At 47.6% G+C, this 16577-nt stretch overlaps 1 protein-coding gene across 3 annotated transcripts in view; it reads left to right on the forward strand.

The window, feature by feature from the left end:
* PPARGC1B (PPARG coactivator 1 beta) overlaps positions 1-16258 on the forward strand; it is a 95238-nt gene extending 78980 nt beyond the window's left edge. For all 3 annotated transcript variants that reach the window (XM_030573294.1, XM_030573295.1, XM_030573296.1), the window contains 7 exons: positions 751-787; positions 1485-1549; positions 2608-3364; positions 4830-4905; positions 5724-5845; positions 6534-6685; positions 9589-16258. In XM_030573294.1, the coding sequence (XP_030429154.1) occupies positions 751-787; positions 1485-1549; positions 2608-3364; positions 4830-4905; positions 5724-5845; positions 6534-6685; positions 9589-9692 (1313 nt within the window). In that variant the 3' untranslated portion in view covers positions 9693-16258. The remainder of the gene's footprint in view (positions 1-750; positions 788-1484; positions 1550-2607; positions 3365-4829; positions 4906-5723; positions 5846-6533; positions 6686-9588) is intronic.
* Positions 16259-16577: the final 319 nt, after the last annotated feature.

Raw genomic sequence — 16577 nt, forward strand, 5'->3', positions numbered from 1 at the left:
ACATTTGTGCATGTGCCCGTGAATTGCTGAGCACTGGAGACCCCAGAGCCAGTGGGGCAAACACCAAACTTCTTCAATGCTGTTGGGGTTTTTCTGTGCAACTTGTGAGGTGCATAGTCCAGTGGGCAGGGCGAGGGCTGGGAGACCAGCTCTGCCATTGGGTCACTGTGACCTTGGCCAAGCTGCTTCCCCTCTCTGTGCCTTAGTTTCTCCACCTTTAAAATGGGGTAAGGACACAGATCCTCCTTTGTGAAGTACGTTGAGAAAGCACAAAATAAGTGTCAAGTAGTATGTGTTCCTCCAAAGACACTGTCTACTGAGTGAATCACTGCAAAACTATCCGCAAAGGATCTCCCCATTTTCTCATCCTATAGAATACTACCCCTCCAGCTGAGGAGCGGACCAGAGCTCCCCCTGGAGGCCCTTGGAATACTATTAATTATTAGCAGCACCGTAGAATGTGCATGTTGAAAGCGCTTTACAAACATTATGTGATTAACCGTCACAACATGGGCAGGTATTATCCAGTTTGGTAGATGAGGAAACCAAATCACAGAGAGGCAAAGTCACTTGCCTAGGCCACACAGCAAGCCATGACCAAACTAGGGCCAGAACTCAGAGCTCCTGGTACCCAAGCCCACACTGAATCTGCTAGCCCACGCTGCCTCCTCCTTCTGGGTGTGGTGCAATCAATCAGTCTGAAGGGAATGCAGCATGTTCAGTAATTCTGCTTCTCTCCGTGTCTTTCAGAAACACCCACGTGTCTCACGCTGTCCTTGGCACAAACGTAAGTGTAAAACAAAATACTTACCAGCAATTTAAACCCAACCCGGCGGCAGTCTGGGCCAGCATGACTGCCAGGGGGCCTGTAGTTTTGCCTGAGTGGACACGCATTTTAAATACTAATGTTAAAATAGCCAGCCAGGCAAAACTTCAGGACTTTTACCAACCAGGCAAAGAGGATGTGCAGCAGAGAGGGGACATTTGATAGCCGGGGCATGTGTATGAAGCATAGTGTCTTGGACTGGGATCCTAAATGCAAGGGATAGCATGGCTCCAGGCCCTCAAATTCAGGGCAGGTTATGCCTATGGATTGCTCTGCTGAAAGCCTGACAAGAGTCATGTGCTGGAGAGAAGATAGTGGGGGCACTTCTCTGGCTTCTTTCCCTGGAAATAAGGAATTGGAGCTCTGGCTGTGAGGGATACTTTTCTGCTGGAGTGACTCTCTAGCTGCCTGTTCCTCTGTCTCAGCTGGGAGAGAAAATGGAAATGCTTCAGAAGCTTGGATTCTGCCCCTCCCCCCATCATGTACTAGCCCTGATGCCACAGAGAGTTGGAGAGGGACAGAGTAGGCGTCCTGTATGGGTGACTTCTCCTGTTCCCCCTTTGCTTGAGGTCTGTCTGCTGCTCTTTCAGCCGTACTCTCAGTCTCTGATGTTCATATAAACACCTCCCTGCTTCTCTAACGTTCTTCTCTTCTCCAGTGAGCCTACATTTGGGAAGAGGAACTTTGAGCAGGTGCTGACTGTAGAGCTGTGTGGGACTGCAGGTAAGCCACTCATGTAAAGAGGTGGTGCTCCCTTCCCTTGTTGTTGGGATTCTCTCTGTGCACGTTGGAAGGTGAGGGGAAACAGTACCAAAAATGCAGTGTGAAATAGTCTGGCGCTAACCGCTTCTAGATGTGGTGGGGGTTGTGGTAATCTGAGAAATTATTATAACAGTGTAAATATAATGGATTTTAGTAATAAAAACCTACATTTCTATAGTGCCTTTCATTTGAAAGGATCCCTCAGCACTTTACAACTACTCATTTAAGCAATTCAGATACCACTGAAATGCAACCACCTCTGGGGTGGAGCATAGCAGCTGTTCCATGGTGCACCGCAACACCGCACAACATCTCCATCCAGGAAGTGAGGAGGAATCCTGTATTGAACTAAAACTATGGAAAATATAAAGAGCCAAATTGTACATTATCCACTTGAATTTGGTCAGAACCCCAGGGATAAAGTTATCTGTTAATGGGAGCATTTCCAGTGACTTTAGGGGGGGTTGGATTAGGCCCCAAATCCTTGCTTTTCCAAAAATTGCTAAAGGATTGACAAGGACTATGTGAACTGGGCTCACTGGTCTGCTGTTGAGGGCATTTGCCAGGGAGGTCTCCCTTTCAAGCACTGCCCAGGTGCAAATCTGCTTGGCTATCTAGACGTAATGATATGCAACAACTACAGGCTAAATGTATGCTGAAACAAGCGTATAGGTTAATTTTCAGAGGTGCAGAGTGCCTGCTGACCTCAGCTGCCACATGGGTGCCCAGCTCCTTTGACAATCCAGTCAAAGGCCTTTCTCACCAATGTGTTTTGCGGAGGAGGCAGGAAGGGGATCCTGTGGGCCCCTCTAGCTGCAATCCACTGTGGTTTTGCAATGACCCCCTTCTGAAGACAGGAGTAACTTGCAGGGAGCCCCTCTCCACAGAGTAGAGGGTTGGTGGCTCTCCATTGCGTCACCCAGACCTAGCTCCTCTTGCCATGACCAGTTGTGGTAATAGTGGGAAAGCGCTGCTCAAAGAGTTTCACTCTTGTGGTTTGTTGTGTGTGGGGGGTCAAGGTCTCACACCGCCTACCACTCCGCCGTACAAGCCTGCTGAGGAGGACCTGTATAAGCCGGACATTCCCCATGGGTCCGCGAAAGAGGAAGCCACCCTCACCTCCTCCATCCCAGGGCCAAGAACCTCAGCAGTGGCAGTCGAAGTGGCAGCCTCCAGGAAACTCATGAAGAAGCACCCAGAGCGAACAGAGCTTTACGCACACCTGAGCCGAGCTGCCATGCGCCCTTCCTCCTCGGAGCAGCAGGGCCTGCTGAAGCGGCCATTTTCTCGCTCTTTCGGGGACCACGACTACTGCCAGGTGCTGAAACCCGAGGCCATGCTCCAGAGGAAAGTGCTGAAATCCTGGGAGCCCCAGAGCCAGGCGGAGGGTGAGCACAAGCGAAGAGTGCCTGACGCACACTATCAGGGGTTGGGGAAGGGCGAGGCCCTGTGGAAGGAGTGCAACAAACAGCTCAGAGACCAGGAGATCAGAGCCAGCTTAACCAAGCACTTCGGCTTCCTGGACAGTGCCTTTGAAGACGAGGACACAGCCTTCTGCAAGACCCCCGAGTATGACACTGTCTTCGAAGATAGCTGCAGTGAGAGCAGCTCCCCTGTGGAGGAGGAGGAGGAGGAGGAAGAGGAAGAACATTGTGAGCGTGCATTGCGCAGGAACCCACTTGCCAGGTCCAGTTTGCACCACTGTTCCCGGAGCAGATCCAGTTCTGGGTCTTCATGCTGCAGGTCCAGGTCTCCAGCAAACAGACGGACTTTCAGGTATAGTTGGGCAGCTGGCAGGAGGGGAAGGGTGGGACTGATGAGTTCCAGCCTGCAAGCACATCTCAAGCAGAAGAATTTCTTAGGGGTTTATACTGGGGGTATAAGAGAGGCAGGTGAACAGAGCCCTGGCCTGGGCTCTGCCACCAAAGTCTTGTGTGACCTTGAGCAAGTCATTTCTCCATCTCTCTGGGCCTCATTTTCCCCATCTGTCAAATGAGGATAAATTTGTTTTCCCCGGTGAAGCATTGTGAGATGCCAAGACAAAAAGCCGGTGCTAGAGACATGCCAAGTGATGTTCTTGTTTCAGTGTGACAAACACACAGACCCCAAAGCGAAACCAAGGTGGTCCCCCCATTCCTAGGAATACATCCAAGCATTCAACCCCAAAGATCCACTCAGATGTTAAGCGTCAGGTGTCAGCCCTGACACACCGAACAGTGCAGAGTTAACACTGAACACCTCCACAGAGCATAGGTGCCAACTCTGTGAGTGCTCCGGGGCTGGAGCACCTTTGGGAAAAAAAACAGTGGGTGCTCAGCAGCCCCACGAATCAGCTTCTCCCCATCCCCCACAGTGCCTCCCACCCACCGGTGGGCCCTAGAGATCAGGTCCTTCCTTTCCCTCCTAGTGTCTCCGGCCTGCCGGAATCAGCTGTGCAATGGCGTACAGGAGGCGCTGGCGAGGAGAGGGAAGAGTGGGAGTGGGGTGCATTCAGTGGAGGGAGAGGAGGGGCGATGGAGTGGGCACAGGAAGAAGCAGAGCAGGGGTAGGAAGACCCAGGGCAGAGGTGGGGTCTTGGGGAAAGGGATGGGTCAGTGTCGAGCACCCGCCAGCAAATCACAAAGCTGGCGCCTCTGCCACAGAACACGGATGTGCAGATCACCTCATCTGCGCATGACATGCACTTCATATCAATCCGAGGCCCTTCCAACCATCCAGCCCAACAGAGGAGAGTTCTGATGAAATCGCCTCCATGTGCTGAGTCCAACGTCATTTATTTTAGTTCATTAAAAGTAAGTGATAATACACCGGTGGCTGCTTGACACTGGTCAGTCAGGCAATGCTTGACCTGTCTGAGGGTGGGTTTCTCTGGCGGTACAAGGAGGAGGATCACAGCCAGAACTGGAGAGGAGCCAGGAGCTCCTGGGGAAGGGGATTGCTACAAGGAAGCAGGAGGAGATAGGGAGCCACATCAAGTATCTGATTTCCCTGGCAGCTTAAGTTCCGGAACCAGGCCTAAAGAGGCTTGGTTTGGTTTTGGAAGCCAGGCTCTTCTCTGGAGGATCCATACCCAGCATCAGTGGAGCCTGCTCACCAGGAGTCTCCTGAGTTAGAGATTTTTTAAAAGCTTGTGGCAGACACATCAACTTGATTGTGCCTCCACTTCCTTTTGACTGCCAAAGCTCCCCCTGCAGGATCCCTGCTCCGCACTGAACTCTCTCTCTTGCTTGCTTACAAACAGATGTGAATACAGCAAAGAGTGTCAAGGGGGAAACGCGAGCTGGGACCAGATAGAGAAGAGATGCGACAAGGCCATTGTAAGTGACCTGCAGGCTCGGGGGGCGGGGGTGGGGGGAGGGAGTGCCGCTCTGAATTCGGCGGGAGCAGCGGGACTTCCAGTGGGAGCAGATGGCTTCATCCTGCTGAAGGTCATTTAAATCATGGGACAAAGCAATTCACGGCCCCTCAATTCATCTCCCACTCCAGAAAGGAGATGGTGGAGTATATTGGCCCTGGCATTCCTGGGGTTGGGGCGAATTTTAAACAAGGGCATGAGGAAAAGATAAAGAGCTAGCAATTGACACCAGCAATATACAGAATCCCTGGCACTGGAGGAATTCAGAGCACCCTACGTCCACAGCTTCAGTGCACTTGGAATAAGTAATTAGGCCTGGGAATTTGGGGAATACTTGGAATTGCTAAGAGATTATTGAGCTGAGCCTCACTGCATATAAAAAGCAACAGATATACATAGAAAGCCTGTGCGTGTGTAGTGGTAGTAATTTATTGCTCTTCTGTATTGCCTTGTACACCCCCATATAGCCCCACACATCTCTGGCATTTTTCCTCAGCACAAGCTGAGTTCCACAGACAGGAATTCTCAGTAATATTCTTACAGTTACACTTCCACAAGGAGAACGCTGCAAAGTCTGAAAGGATGCAGTAGAAGGATAAAGGAAAGAAAACGTGCATGAAAAGAAATTAGCTGTTTGAGGCTCCTCAGAGAGCTGTTTACGCAGAAGGGCCAGAGCTTTGCATTGCATGTGCTGGGATTCCCCAATGGGTAATGCCAGGGCAGCAGCAAGGAGGCCTGGTAAGGAGGCGGGCCTGAGCTGCATTGGTTGTGCTTGTGCAGGGTGAAGGCCGGGTGGTGTACATCAGAAACCTCTCCAGCAGCATGAGCTCTAGTGAACTGAAGAAACGCTTCGAAGTGTTTGGGGAGATCGTCGAGTGTCAGGTTCTGACCAGAAATAACAGGTAAGTTGAGTGCGAGCTCAGGCCCGCACCAGGCAAAGCAGTGGGAATGCTCTTAGGGCTTGGCTACACTGGCACTTTACAGCACTGCAACTTTCGTGTTCAGGGGTGTGAAAAAACACCCCCCTGAGCGCTGCAAGATACAGCGCTGTAAAGCCTCAGTGTAATCAGTGCCGCAGCGCTGGGAGCACGGCTCCCAGTGCTGCAAGCTACACCTGTAAGGGATGTGGTTTACGTGCGGCGCTGGGAGAGCTCTCTCCCAGCGCTGGCGCTCCGACCACACTCACACTTCAAAGCGCTGCCACGGCAGCGCTTTGAAATTTCAAGTGTAGCCATACCCTTAGGGCTTTTCAGACATAGGGAGCACGGCTGGCTGACTCATCCTCATATTTTAATGGGATGAATGAGGATGGCCTTAAAACAGCACAATCCCTTGGGTGTACATCGCATCCCAGGACTCACAAGGTTAAGCAGAGTTATCTGTAAATTCCCCCTTGGGCCAAGGTGGGTGTGGGAGGCCTGTAGAACTGTTAAGATACCACAGGTGCAAGTGAGATGCACTGTACGATTCCTGCATGTGCCCTCCGTAAACCAAGCTACACGGTGTGTGGCTCTCAGCCCCTTAGGAGATAAGGCTCATCACATCCCTCTCACTGGTTAGTCACCTCTTGACTCCTCTTTGGCTGCTCAGGGGGGATAAATATGGCTTCATCATCTACCGGTGTTCGGAACACGCCGCCTTATCGCTGAAGAACGGCGCCTCACTGAGGAAGAGGAACGAGCCCTGGTTCCAGCTGAGCTACGGTGGCCTCGGCAACTTGTGGACCAGATACACTGACTTGGGTGAGAAAGCAGGCGGGCCCCACTGGTGAGCCAGGCTCCCATTTCCTTAGGGCAGAGGGAGTTTTTATGACCCTCTGTGAACACCAAGGCCCAAACCTCTCAGACGGGGCCTGCAGCTCTCCAGCTCAATGTCTCCCCCGGTGAAGTCACCTGGGTGGCACCTGCCTTGCCCATTAAACCCTCGTGGGTCTAGATTCATTGCCCCAATCAGACTTCTCCTTGACCGGGAGTTTCCTTTAGTAATGTGCCACAGGGGGTCATTTAATCGCCGCAGCTTGGAGGTGCAGCAGCGCTGAGAAATCTCTGAACGGCAGGGAGGACAAGGGGAAATGCAGCAGCAGGGCTGCAAGGCATGTCTTTCCCAAGCTAGCCGGGGGGAAGCATTTAGTCTTCAGAGTGGAGTTAAAAACAAGGTTCCCCGTAGCCCAAACTCCAGCTGTTCCTGCTGAGTGCTGCAGAGCTGCAGGCCAGTCCATGGCAGCCAGCAGGGAAAAGTGGCAGGAATAGATATACACATATGCCTCTGGAAAGGGCTTTTCCAGGGAGCTGCTTTGTGAAGAGTGGCCAGATTATCATGGCATAACTATAACAACACATTGCACTTTCCAACTCATTTCATCCCGGGACCTCAAACCACTTTTCCGACATTAATTAAAGCCTCCCAATTCCCATGTGACGTGAATAGTTATTAGCCCAATTTCAGATACTGGGAAACTGAGGCACAGAGTGGCCAAATGACCTACCTGAGAACACAGAATTAGTCCGCAGTAGAGACAGGATCAGAAAGAGGAACTACTGAATCTTAGTCCCAGGAACTAACCACTAGATCACACATCTTTCAAAGTTATAGGTAGCAACTCAGTCTTTATGGAAAAAGTCTCTCTGGAAACCTCCCCACCCCCGTCCCATGATTGTGTGATGCTTCTGGCAATGTCTGATTCAAGGTGTTCCAGGCCAACTATTTGTGCAGTCAGATTCCACACACTTTATGTGTATGTTTAATCTAAAAAAAAACCAAACCAAAAAGTTGTCGAAGGAGCATTAAGGTTGCAAAGCCAGTCACTCAAAAATGAGTTCAGCCCCCTGGTGTGTATGAGTTATGATACAATCTTTAATTACATGATCACAGACTATTTTCACCACAGGATCACTGCCTCATTCGGTGAATGAATAGTTCTTCAATATTTCTTTATATCCCCTTCATTCAGCGTATAGGCCCCAGTCTTATTTAGTGTGCACCGTTTGAACCCCGCATGGATACAGAATTATTAATATCCCCATGGGCATTTCTGTGGTTCTTATCACTATCATAGTGGAGTGCATCACAAATTTTAATGCATTTTTTTCACAGCCCCCCTGTGAGGGGAGGGGCCAGGGGGGAATGGCTACGTGGGGAACTGAGGCACAGAGATTAAAGCCAGAACTGTCAAAGTGTCAATTTAATTTGGGCTTGAGATGCCCAGAGCCTGATTTTTCCAAGCACTTAGCACGTAGAGCACTGTAGAGGTGCAGAGGAGAGCTCCCCTTGAGTTGCTGCTGTGAGTGCTCAGGATTTCTGTAAATCAGAGCCCAGGGTATCAAGTCCAGGCTCCAGCAAATGAGGAGCACAAAGTGGCCATTTATGAAAATATTGGTGTATGTGACTTGCTCACATCATGCAGGAACTGTGTGGCAGAGGCAGGGATAAAATCCAGTTCTCTAGGCCAGCACTGAGCTGCTTTTAATCATGAGACCATCCAGTCTCTTCCTTCCTTCTGTCCCCTGCCCGAATCACTGCACACCTTCCAATTTCCATACCGAGTGACGCAGGGGTCCTGTAGGCCGACTGGGGCTCAGGAGCCATTTTTAAATGCTGGGACTCAATATAAAGGTTGGGGGAAAGGTTGGGTACTGCTACTGCAGTGGGAGGGAAGCCGTAGGGGACATTGCAAAGCCCACCCTGCATTCACCCCACAAATTTGGCCTGGCTGCCCCCCCATCATCACGACAGAGAGGCAGCTGGGCCAAACCTGAGCAGCACTATGGCCCTGGAGGTTGCAACATCCAGAGCAGATAGCTGAGCCCATTAATTGCCCAGGGTTTTCATGGAGAAATCCCTCTCTGCTCTGTTGAAAAGAGAAGGCTTTTCTCTGAGACGAGGGGTACATTGCACACTCCACTGGGTTAGAGCTAAGAGAAAGTGAGCTCATCTACTGCCAGATTTGGTAGGGTGCCCAGTCAGATGGGGAGCGGCTGGTCAGTTTGCTGTTGGGAGTGAGAGTCACAGTCTAATTTACATCTAATGAAACAGAAAACCCAAACTAACTTTTTTGAGGCGGCCGCACTGACTGATGATTATTTGACTAGAACCCTGGAATTCCTGAGTTCTATCCAGCTGCTGCTATTAATTCACAGGGAGCCAGTTTGATCTAGTGGGTGGGCAGTGGCTGTGCCTCAGGAGAGCTCGGTTCTGTTCCTGACTATGCCACTGACTTGCTACGTGAACTTGGTCAACTCACTTCACTGTTTTCCCTCTCAGCCTTTGTCTGTCCTATCTAAACAGTAAGCTTTTTGCTGCAGGAACTGTCTGTCGCTATGTGTTTGTACAAATACCTAGCACAAAAGGCCCCAATGGCTGAGGCTTCTAGGTCCTGCTCTAACACATCGTAATACTAATGTGAGAATGAGCAAGTCAGAACTCCGCTCTATGCCTCAGTTTCCCTGTTTGTTAAATGGAGACAATTCCTGCCTTATGGGGAAGAGTGCAGATTCATTAGCCCACCCACGTGAAGTGCTTTATATGTCTTAAGTACCATTAAGTAGCTACACTGATCTTCAAGGAGAAGCAGGATGTCAGTGCTTTGTGACCCTGGCAGATGTCCTGCACCCCTGACTGTCTCATACTCTGTCCCTGCCTTTACCAGATTCCAATGTGGAGGAGTCATCCCCGGCTCCAGTGAAAAGCAAGTACGAGACCATGGATTTTGACAGCTTGCTGCAGGAGGCCCAGCGAAGCCTGCATCGATAACAGCCTTAACCTTGGAGGAACACCTCAATACCTCAGTCAAGGCACTTCCAATATGTTTACGTTTTCGAAGAAATTATTAAGTATATGAAAAGAGAGAGAGAGAGAGAGAGAGGTTGAGAGAGACTGCTGTCCCTTTAAATTGATGTTTACATTGAACAAAGCTGCTTCAGTCTGTGAGTCCCCATGGTGTTGATGTTCCACTGCCACACATTAGTATCCTTGCTTCTGACTGGTTGTTTTGGAGTGAACCTTCTCTTCCCTGGGTCCCCCAACATCCACCCACGCTCCCGGAGTGGAGTTGCAGCTGTGTTCACCATAACATTTTTTGTCTGTAGTGTGTGATGATGAAACTGTTAATTGTGAATAGAATCAGGACTATAAACTAATTTTTAATAGAAGAAAAAAGTATATACTTAAAAATGTATTTATGGCTCAGATGTACTGTAATTCAGATTTATTGTATCGCTTCCTTGATTTTTAACTATGCACTGTAATGAGGCACTAGCCACTGAGCAGATGGGGGTGAGTCCAGGAGGGCATTCTGGATTAATCACCGAACCAGAGTTTGCCCCTTCAGCTGCGGAGTGAGCCAGCCCGGGCCCCAGCTCCTGGTGAACTGGAATAGGATAGGGTTGGAGTTTGGCACTCCAGTGTCTTGGAAAAGCCATTCTTCCTGCTTGCGTGGCTGGAAGTCCTGGGTCTCCAGCTGTCAGTCTCAGGCTGCCTGAGACTGAACATGCTGATAAGCAATGAGTTTAGTGGTTTGGCAGCGGCTGGTCCGGAACTGGGGCTGTTGTACAGTGGTGCAGCTTTGTGGGACCGGGGGAAGGGGAGTTATAAGGATGTAGAGTTAGGACACTATCAAATTGGGCACTATGGGAGTTAATCGCTGCAGGCCACTTTGGTGATGGAGTCAGGCACCATCCAGTGAAGCTGCTGTCCTGCCTTGAGAGCCTGAGAGAGAGTGAATGCTAAAAGCCCCCAAAGAGCCATCCCTGTTCACCCCCCCATGCGCAGGCAGGTGCATTGGTCTAGCAGTAGGTGAGGATCACATCTCCACTTAGATGATCAGCTAAAGGCTCTGTGATGCTGCTGGGCCCTCCCTAGCTCCATCCATTGGCTGGCTCAGCTGGAAAAAAGCGACTTGCAGGGTGCGTCGTGCACAGCTACTTCCACAACATGCAGGGGAACTGGGTGAGAAAATTCTCCTTTCACTCAGACTGGCAGCTAGAGGGCATGGCAGCTAAGTTTGAACATCTCTGCCCCACGCAGCATGCTACCCTTCCTTTGAGTGGTGTCTGATAAGCCATAGACCTACCCAGTCCCACTAGGAAGTTAGCAAACCCAATCTCCCTATTGACCCCTCTTGGCTATCACAGTCTCTCCAGTGCTCCTCCTTTCCCCAGGCTCCTGACTAGCAGAGTGCCAGTGATGGAGGCACTGCGGCCTTGGTGGGTGTTTGCCTGCTGCTGTCACCTCAGTGCCTGCTGGGTAGCACTAACCCTGGCCTGCCTCTCGCTGGTTCCCAGAGATCCCCAATCACGAGGGTCCTTGCAAAGCCTGTCAGCAGGGCTGGGGTTAAGGCACACAATCAGTATGGTCAGCAGCTTCACTGTAGACTTGACCTGCAAACTTTAAAGCCATTCCACATCTGAGCCGGGGAGAGACCGGGCAGTCAGAGAAAAAACAAGCAAGACACAGTGTTTAACAGTGGGGACCAAACAACCTTGCTGATGCCACAAGCTGCCCCCACATTTTCAGTTTGTTTTTCACACACAGGTGAGACCGCAGGGATTGAGCCATCCCCTGTAGATAGAAGAATAGCCTTAAATTCTGCCAATAGGTAGATTAGATTCCCTTAAGGTCTCCCCTAGTACATGGCACTGACATATTGTAATGGTATTACTTCATCATATGGGGCACACTTGACCAAAAACTCAGTAATTACATGGGACTAGATTCTAAGACCCTAATTCATGCTGAATTGTACTGTGCTCCATTGACACCAATGGTATCGCTTGTGATGTAAGATATTATTCAAAGGGGGAAGGGTGTTAGAATCTGGCTCTGTGTGACCCCAGGACAATTATCTGATTAGTTGTCTTATAACACGGAGCTCAGTTACATGGTAATATAAAATATCCAGTTACATGGTAATTACCTATGAGCTACATGGTGACTTGAACTACACTTCCCCAAACCTTCATTAATGGGTTAATTACTGAGCACTTACATGGCATATTCCTCATGCTATTTCAGTCTTGTTCCAGAGTAGTTACCTGACTGCGTCCCTACTGTAAAACAGAGTCATGGGCTCTTCCTCTGCTCCTCATCCCAATCTAAATGACACAAGTAACTCTGACCTAGACTGAGCATCTGCTATTGGCAATCGCCTCATTGTAGCTTTGCCTTTTTCTGTCCTAGTATTTCCTCACAACAATGATGTTTACATGTGATTGCTATAGAGCTTACTGTAGAATGTATATAGCGACACATTTAGGGTGAGTAGTACTGTCCTGTGCTGTGCTGATGTTTTTCAGAAAACGATCAATCAAAACCGATACGTGTAATTCTTCCATCTCCTTGCTCAAGACAAGGATGGATCAAAGCCCACAACGCTGGCTTTGGTCAGAGATGGAAAATGCATCAAACTTTAAGAATGTGAAAGGGTTGAATGCAGCTATAAGGAGAACTTCCTGGTACCAGGAAGGAGCCTCCTTCAGTGTGAATCACTCACTCGCTTCACAAGCTTTGATTTCAATACACCCAGTTTTAAATCTCGTATTGCTTTCATGAGGCTGGACTTCCTGTGTTGGCCATTGGCCAATGACAGTTGCAGAACGTCAGCGCATCAAATGAGATACTTTTGAAGAGGAAGGAAGATCCCGTGATGCACAGGGCCAATCAGTACTGCAATCCTAGGATAGGAAGAGATGCAATAAGTGGTCTTCGTGTTGCCTGAAGCCTATAAACTATTTTTGCAAGAAGTGTCTCCAGAACTTATGCAATATGCACTCAGGTGCACAAACGCACACACCGATGGTTATGGCCTGGGCTGGGCAATGAGCTCCTGTTGGTGCTGCTGGTGACCACGTACGCAGTGGAGCCAGTGTTGCTGAATGTAAAGCCAGAGGGGGCTGTGGTTTGGAATGTACGCACAGTTTACGCAGGTGAGCTCAGACCAGTACCTGTGGCTTATCTTAGTGGCTGTCGAGGGTTGGATGTTCCACCTGAGAAACATAGCCATGAATATTCGCTTTGTTTATGTCACTCATACTAGGTCTAGTGTAAACATTTTTCCCTCTGGACTGAGGTTTTTTTAAAGCTCTCCTGGGCTTGCAGTGCCACACTCTGCAGCAGGAGATTCTAGGGGAGGAGTTATATAGTATGGTGTTCTGGATGGGAATACTCTTTGCCAGTGGAATATGGATCCTTTCCTGTCCTTGGTAGGGGAATAATTGTATAGAGGCCTGCCACAATCAAAGAATGCAGTTTGATTCTTAGTATGCTACTGATCAAGGCTCAATCCAGGGAGGTGCTGAAGTCACTCAGAGTTGGGGGCACTCCCCATCTTGCAGGATTGTACCTTAAATTTGGAACCACATCTTTTCCCTGGGATGGGAAAAAGTCTGAGAACGTGGCGTCCATTCAAGGAGAGGACAATAGTGTAAAAGGAATAGCTTTAAGTCCCACAGAGCCGGCACCATACAGAGAGGGAGAGAGTCTCCATGGGCGTCACACCATTCATCTGAGCAGAGGCTATGGCACATTCACCGATGCTTCCCATACAGAGTGACACAGTGCACACCAGCCAAGGAAGGGATTCCTCCCCAGCGATACCCCTCCTTGCTTCCTCCACCCTGCTCTGTGCATAGTCCCACATTCTAAAGGGACACTCTCCCACTTTTCCTCACATTTGCTTTTCAGGGTCCATGTATCTCTCTCTCCCACCCCCTGCCCCCAGTAATAGCTATAGTGCCAGCAATAACGCCAACGTACGGAAGAAGCCATGCATCTATGAGGGAAACAGGGACTTATATAAGGAAAGAATTTTGTTTCTAGATGAGTGGGAGTAAAAATGGTGTGTTATAATAGGTGATCAGGAAGGGGCATTTAGTTTTTTAAACATATATATATATACAGAAAATCCCCTGATGGTTTCCATTTGCTGTCAGGTACAAAACCTGATGTGCAAAGTAAATGATAATGCTCCAGTCACCTTTTCTTATCCACTGACCCATTAAATCTCATTGTTTTGCATGAGATACAGTTCTTTGTGGCAGAATCTAGTGTAGTCCCATGACTTCTCAAGATGAGGATTGTTTCTGAATGCCTGGACTGGGGAGGGACAGCTGGGGAATGCAGGATTTTAGAGCTGATGTTCCCCATGGAAAATATCTATCCCCAGTTCCTACTCAGTGCAACTTTGAGCTGCATTATCTGAACAAAGCGTAAACAGCAGCTCAAGTCCCTGTGCTGCAGTGTTCGCATTCAATTTCCGTGCTGGTCCATGTAAAGAAGATTTACAGAACCGACTTTATTTTTTTGTACTAATTTTCTTTTGGGAAATCTGTTGAATTCTTAATATATCATTATGTGTAGCTGAGCCTTTAAAACCTTTTGTTCTTGATGTGATAGTCCATCCTTGACAATCTTGAGCAATATAGAACCAAGTAAAGCTTTCGGGTTTCCATTGCTCTTCCTATATAGATTCTGTAATCAGGTAGTGGCTTGGAAAGTCTGGTTGCAATACACCAGGTGGTGCTGCAAGGGGCATTATTTATCAGAGAGCTGAACAAGGTTAATCTAATAATTGGGTGTGTGTACGTGTACGTATGTGAATGAGCGAGGATTAAATTGATGCATTTCTTGAGAAAGGTGTAAGAATTTCACCTAAAAAGGGGCACATCTGCTTTTTTATTTATAATAAAAGCTAAATTCTACTTTTTTTTTTTTAAAAGGACACTGCTAATAACTCTAAAGGCTCAATTTTGCCATCCTGCTCATGCTGAGTAAGAAGCACCTTACTCCTGGAGTAAGTAAAAGTAGCAGAATTGATCCCTTTGTGCTTAAGAATCAAGGTTTTAGTTGACTGCATTTTTTGTTTTAAATTGGTTGAGGTTTTTTATATTTCACTTAATTTCTTTCCCAGTTCTGTTCCGTTGTGTCCTTATTTATGTAATATACTTTAACCTTAAAAAATGGCATGAATTCTTATGCCTTTCCTTTATTCTTATTTTTAAAAAGAGATTTATTTCTAGTGTGATTTAACTGTCTAAATGAGAGAACGTTTTCTTGTATTTTTACATTGTCAGATTCTATAGTTTCATAGATAATTTAACCAAATCGCTCAATGTATTATCTGTATCTATCCGGTGGTATAAAAGTTCTATTTTAAATTGTGTAAATACTTCAGAACTGGCTTCTTTTTCCAGACTCCTCTTCCTGTGGAGTTACTTGTTTACATCACAAAGACTGTAGAATCTCTACGCTCATGTACTGTAAATAGTGAAGTGATCTGCCTATAAATAAACTATAACAAATACACTATCACGGAAAAAAAACCCAGAAAACTCTGTCCTGATAATGCTTCAGTTTATTAGTGCAAATCCATTTATACACGTTCAGGGAGGAGGTGGCTTTTGTTGCAAAGAAATGCTTTCCTCCATCTCTCATAAGCTTTGAAGAACGATTAATTACAGAGCAAAATATGTGCCCCTCCACAAACAGGTGTTTCCTATGTCCACCCACTCATTTTAGGACTTGGGTATTTGCAGTAAAAGTGATAAAGGGTAATTCCTTTCACTTAGTGTTGCCAATGGAAGGAATTGTACATTCTGCCAAGAGTGGTTCTTTATGGAGTTGATTGATTTTCGTTGCTTTTTGCCTTTTGTTACACAGAAGTTGCACTTCTTTAAATTGATTTTGTTATAAACCAGTGCAAATCCTGTGTAATAGTGGCTTATTTCAGTTTAGCTGAATCCATTTTATTTGCTGCATTAAGCTACATCAAAATAAGCCACTCTTACAGCGGAATAAGAAGGTTTGTATGCCATCTTTTACCGGTTTAAGGCATGTTGGCTGAGCGCACAGGACAGTTGCCCTGCTGCTACCTGTTTGGTGGGCTTTGATTCGTAGGGATGTCAGATGAACACATTTCACCAGCACTAAATTTGGTACAAAACAGTTGAACGTGCCTGTGCTCTGATAGAGAACCCCTCTCTTCCCCCTCAAAAGCCTCCAACACTCCAGCTGAGGTATGTTTTTACACTAGCAGAAGGGAAAAGGAAATGTCACAATCAAAATGGGAAATATCTGGAGTTTATCCAATATGTTATATTTACATTGACCTTCATTTTCTGTCCACACTCACAGAAGTGTGAACCAGGAGTAGCCCCGTGAAGTCAATGCAGCTGGAACCAGTGTGAGGTCAGGATCAGGTCCTTTACGACTAAGCACCTGGCCTACACATATGTTTTGGAGTCTTTTCATGTCAGCAGTTCTGCTGACTCCAGTGAGACTACATGGGTGAGAAAAAATTGCTCAGTGGGTAAATTGTTTGCAGGATCAGTCCCTCCTTTGGAGTATTCCTTTCTAAAACAAACAAACCATATCCATCCTGATAAGTGAATGGAAACATTCACAAATAATTTGTGACATTTCACTGATGAGAGAAAAAGATTTGTGTCAAGTACATTTTTTGTTGACTGGTCATCAACTGAGTTGATTAAAGAATGAGAAGAAATGGTTTGTGAATAATGTATTTAACAACATCAATTGGTCAGATAAATTATTTGCAACAAATATCTCCATCAGTTTCATTTGTTCCCATGGAGATTAAAATAATGGAGTTTCCCTATGCTGATTGCAGTTTCTATTTAGTAA

The sequence above is a fragment of the Gopherus evgoodei genome, chromosome 8, assembly GCF_007399415.2.
Source record: "Gopherus evgoodei ecotype Sinaloan lineage chromosome 8, rGopEvg1_v1.p, whole genome shotgun sequence".
Taxonomy (NCBI): Eukaryota; Metazoa; Chordata; order Testudines; family Testudinidae; genus Gopherus; species Gopherus evgoodei.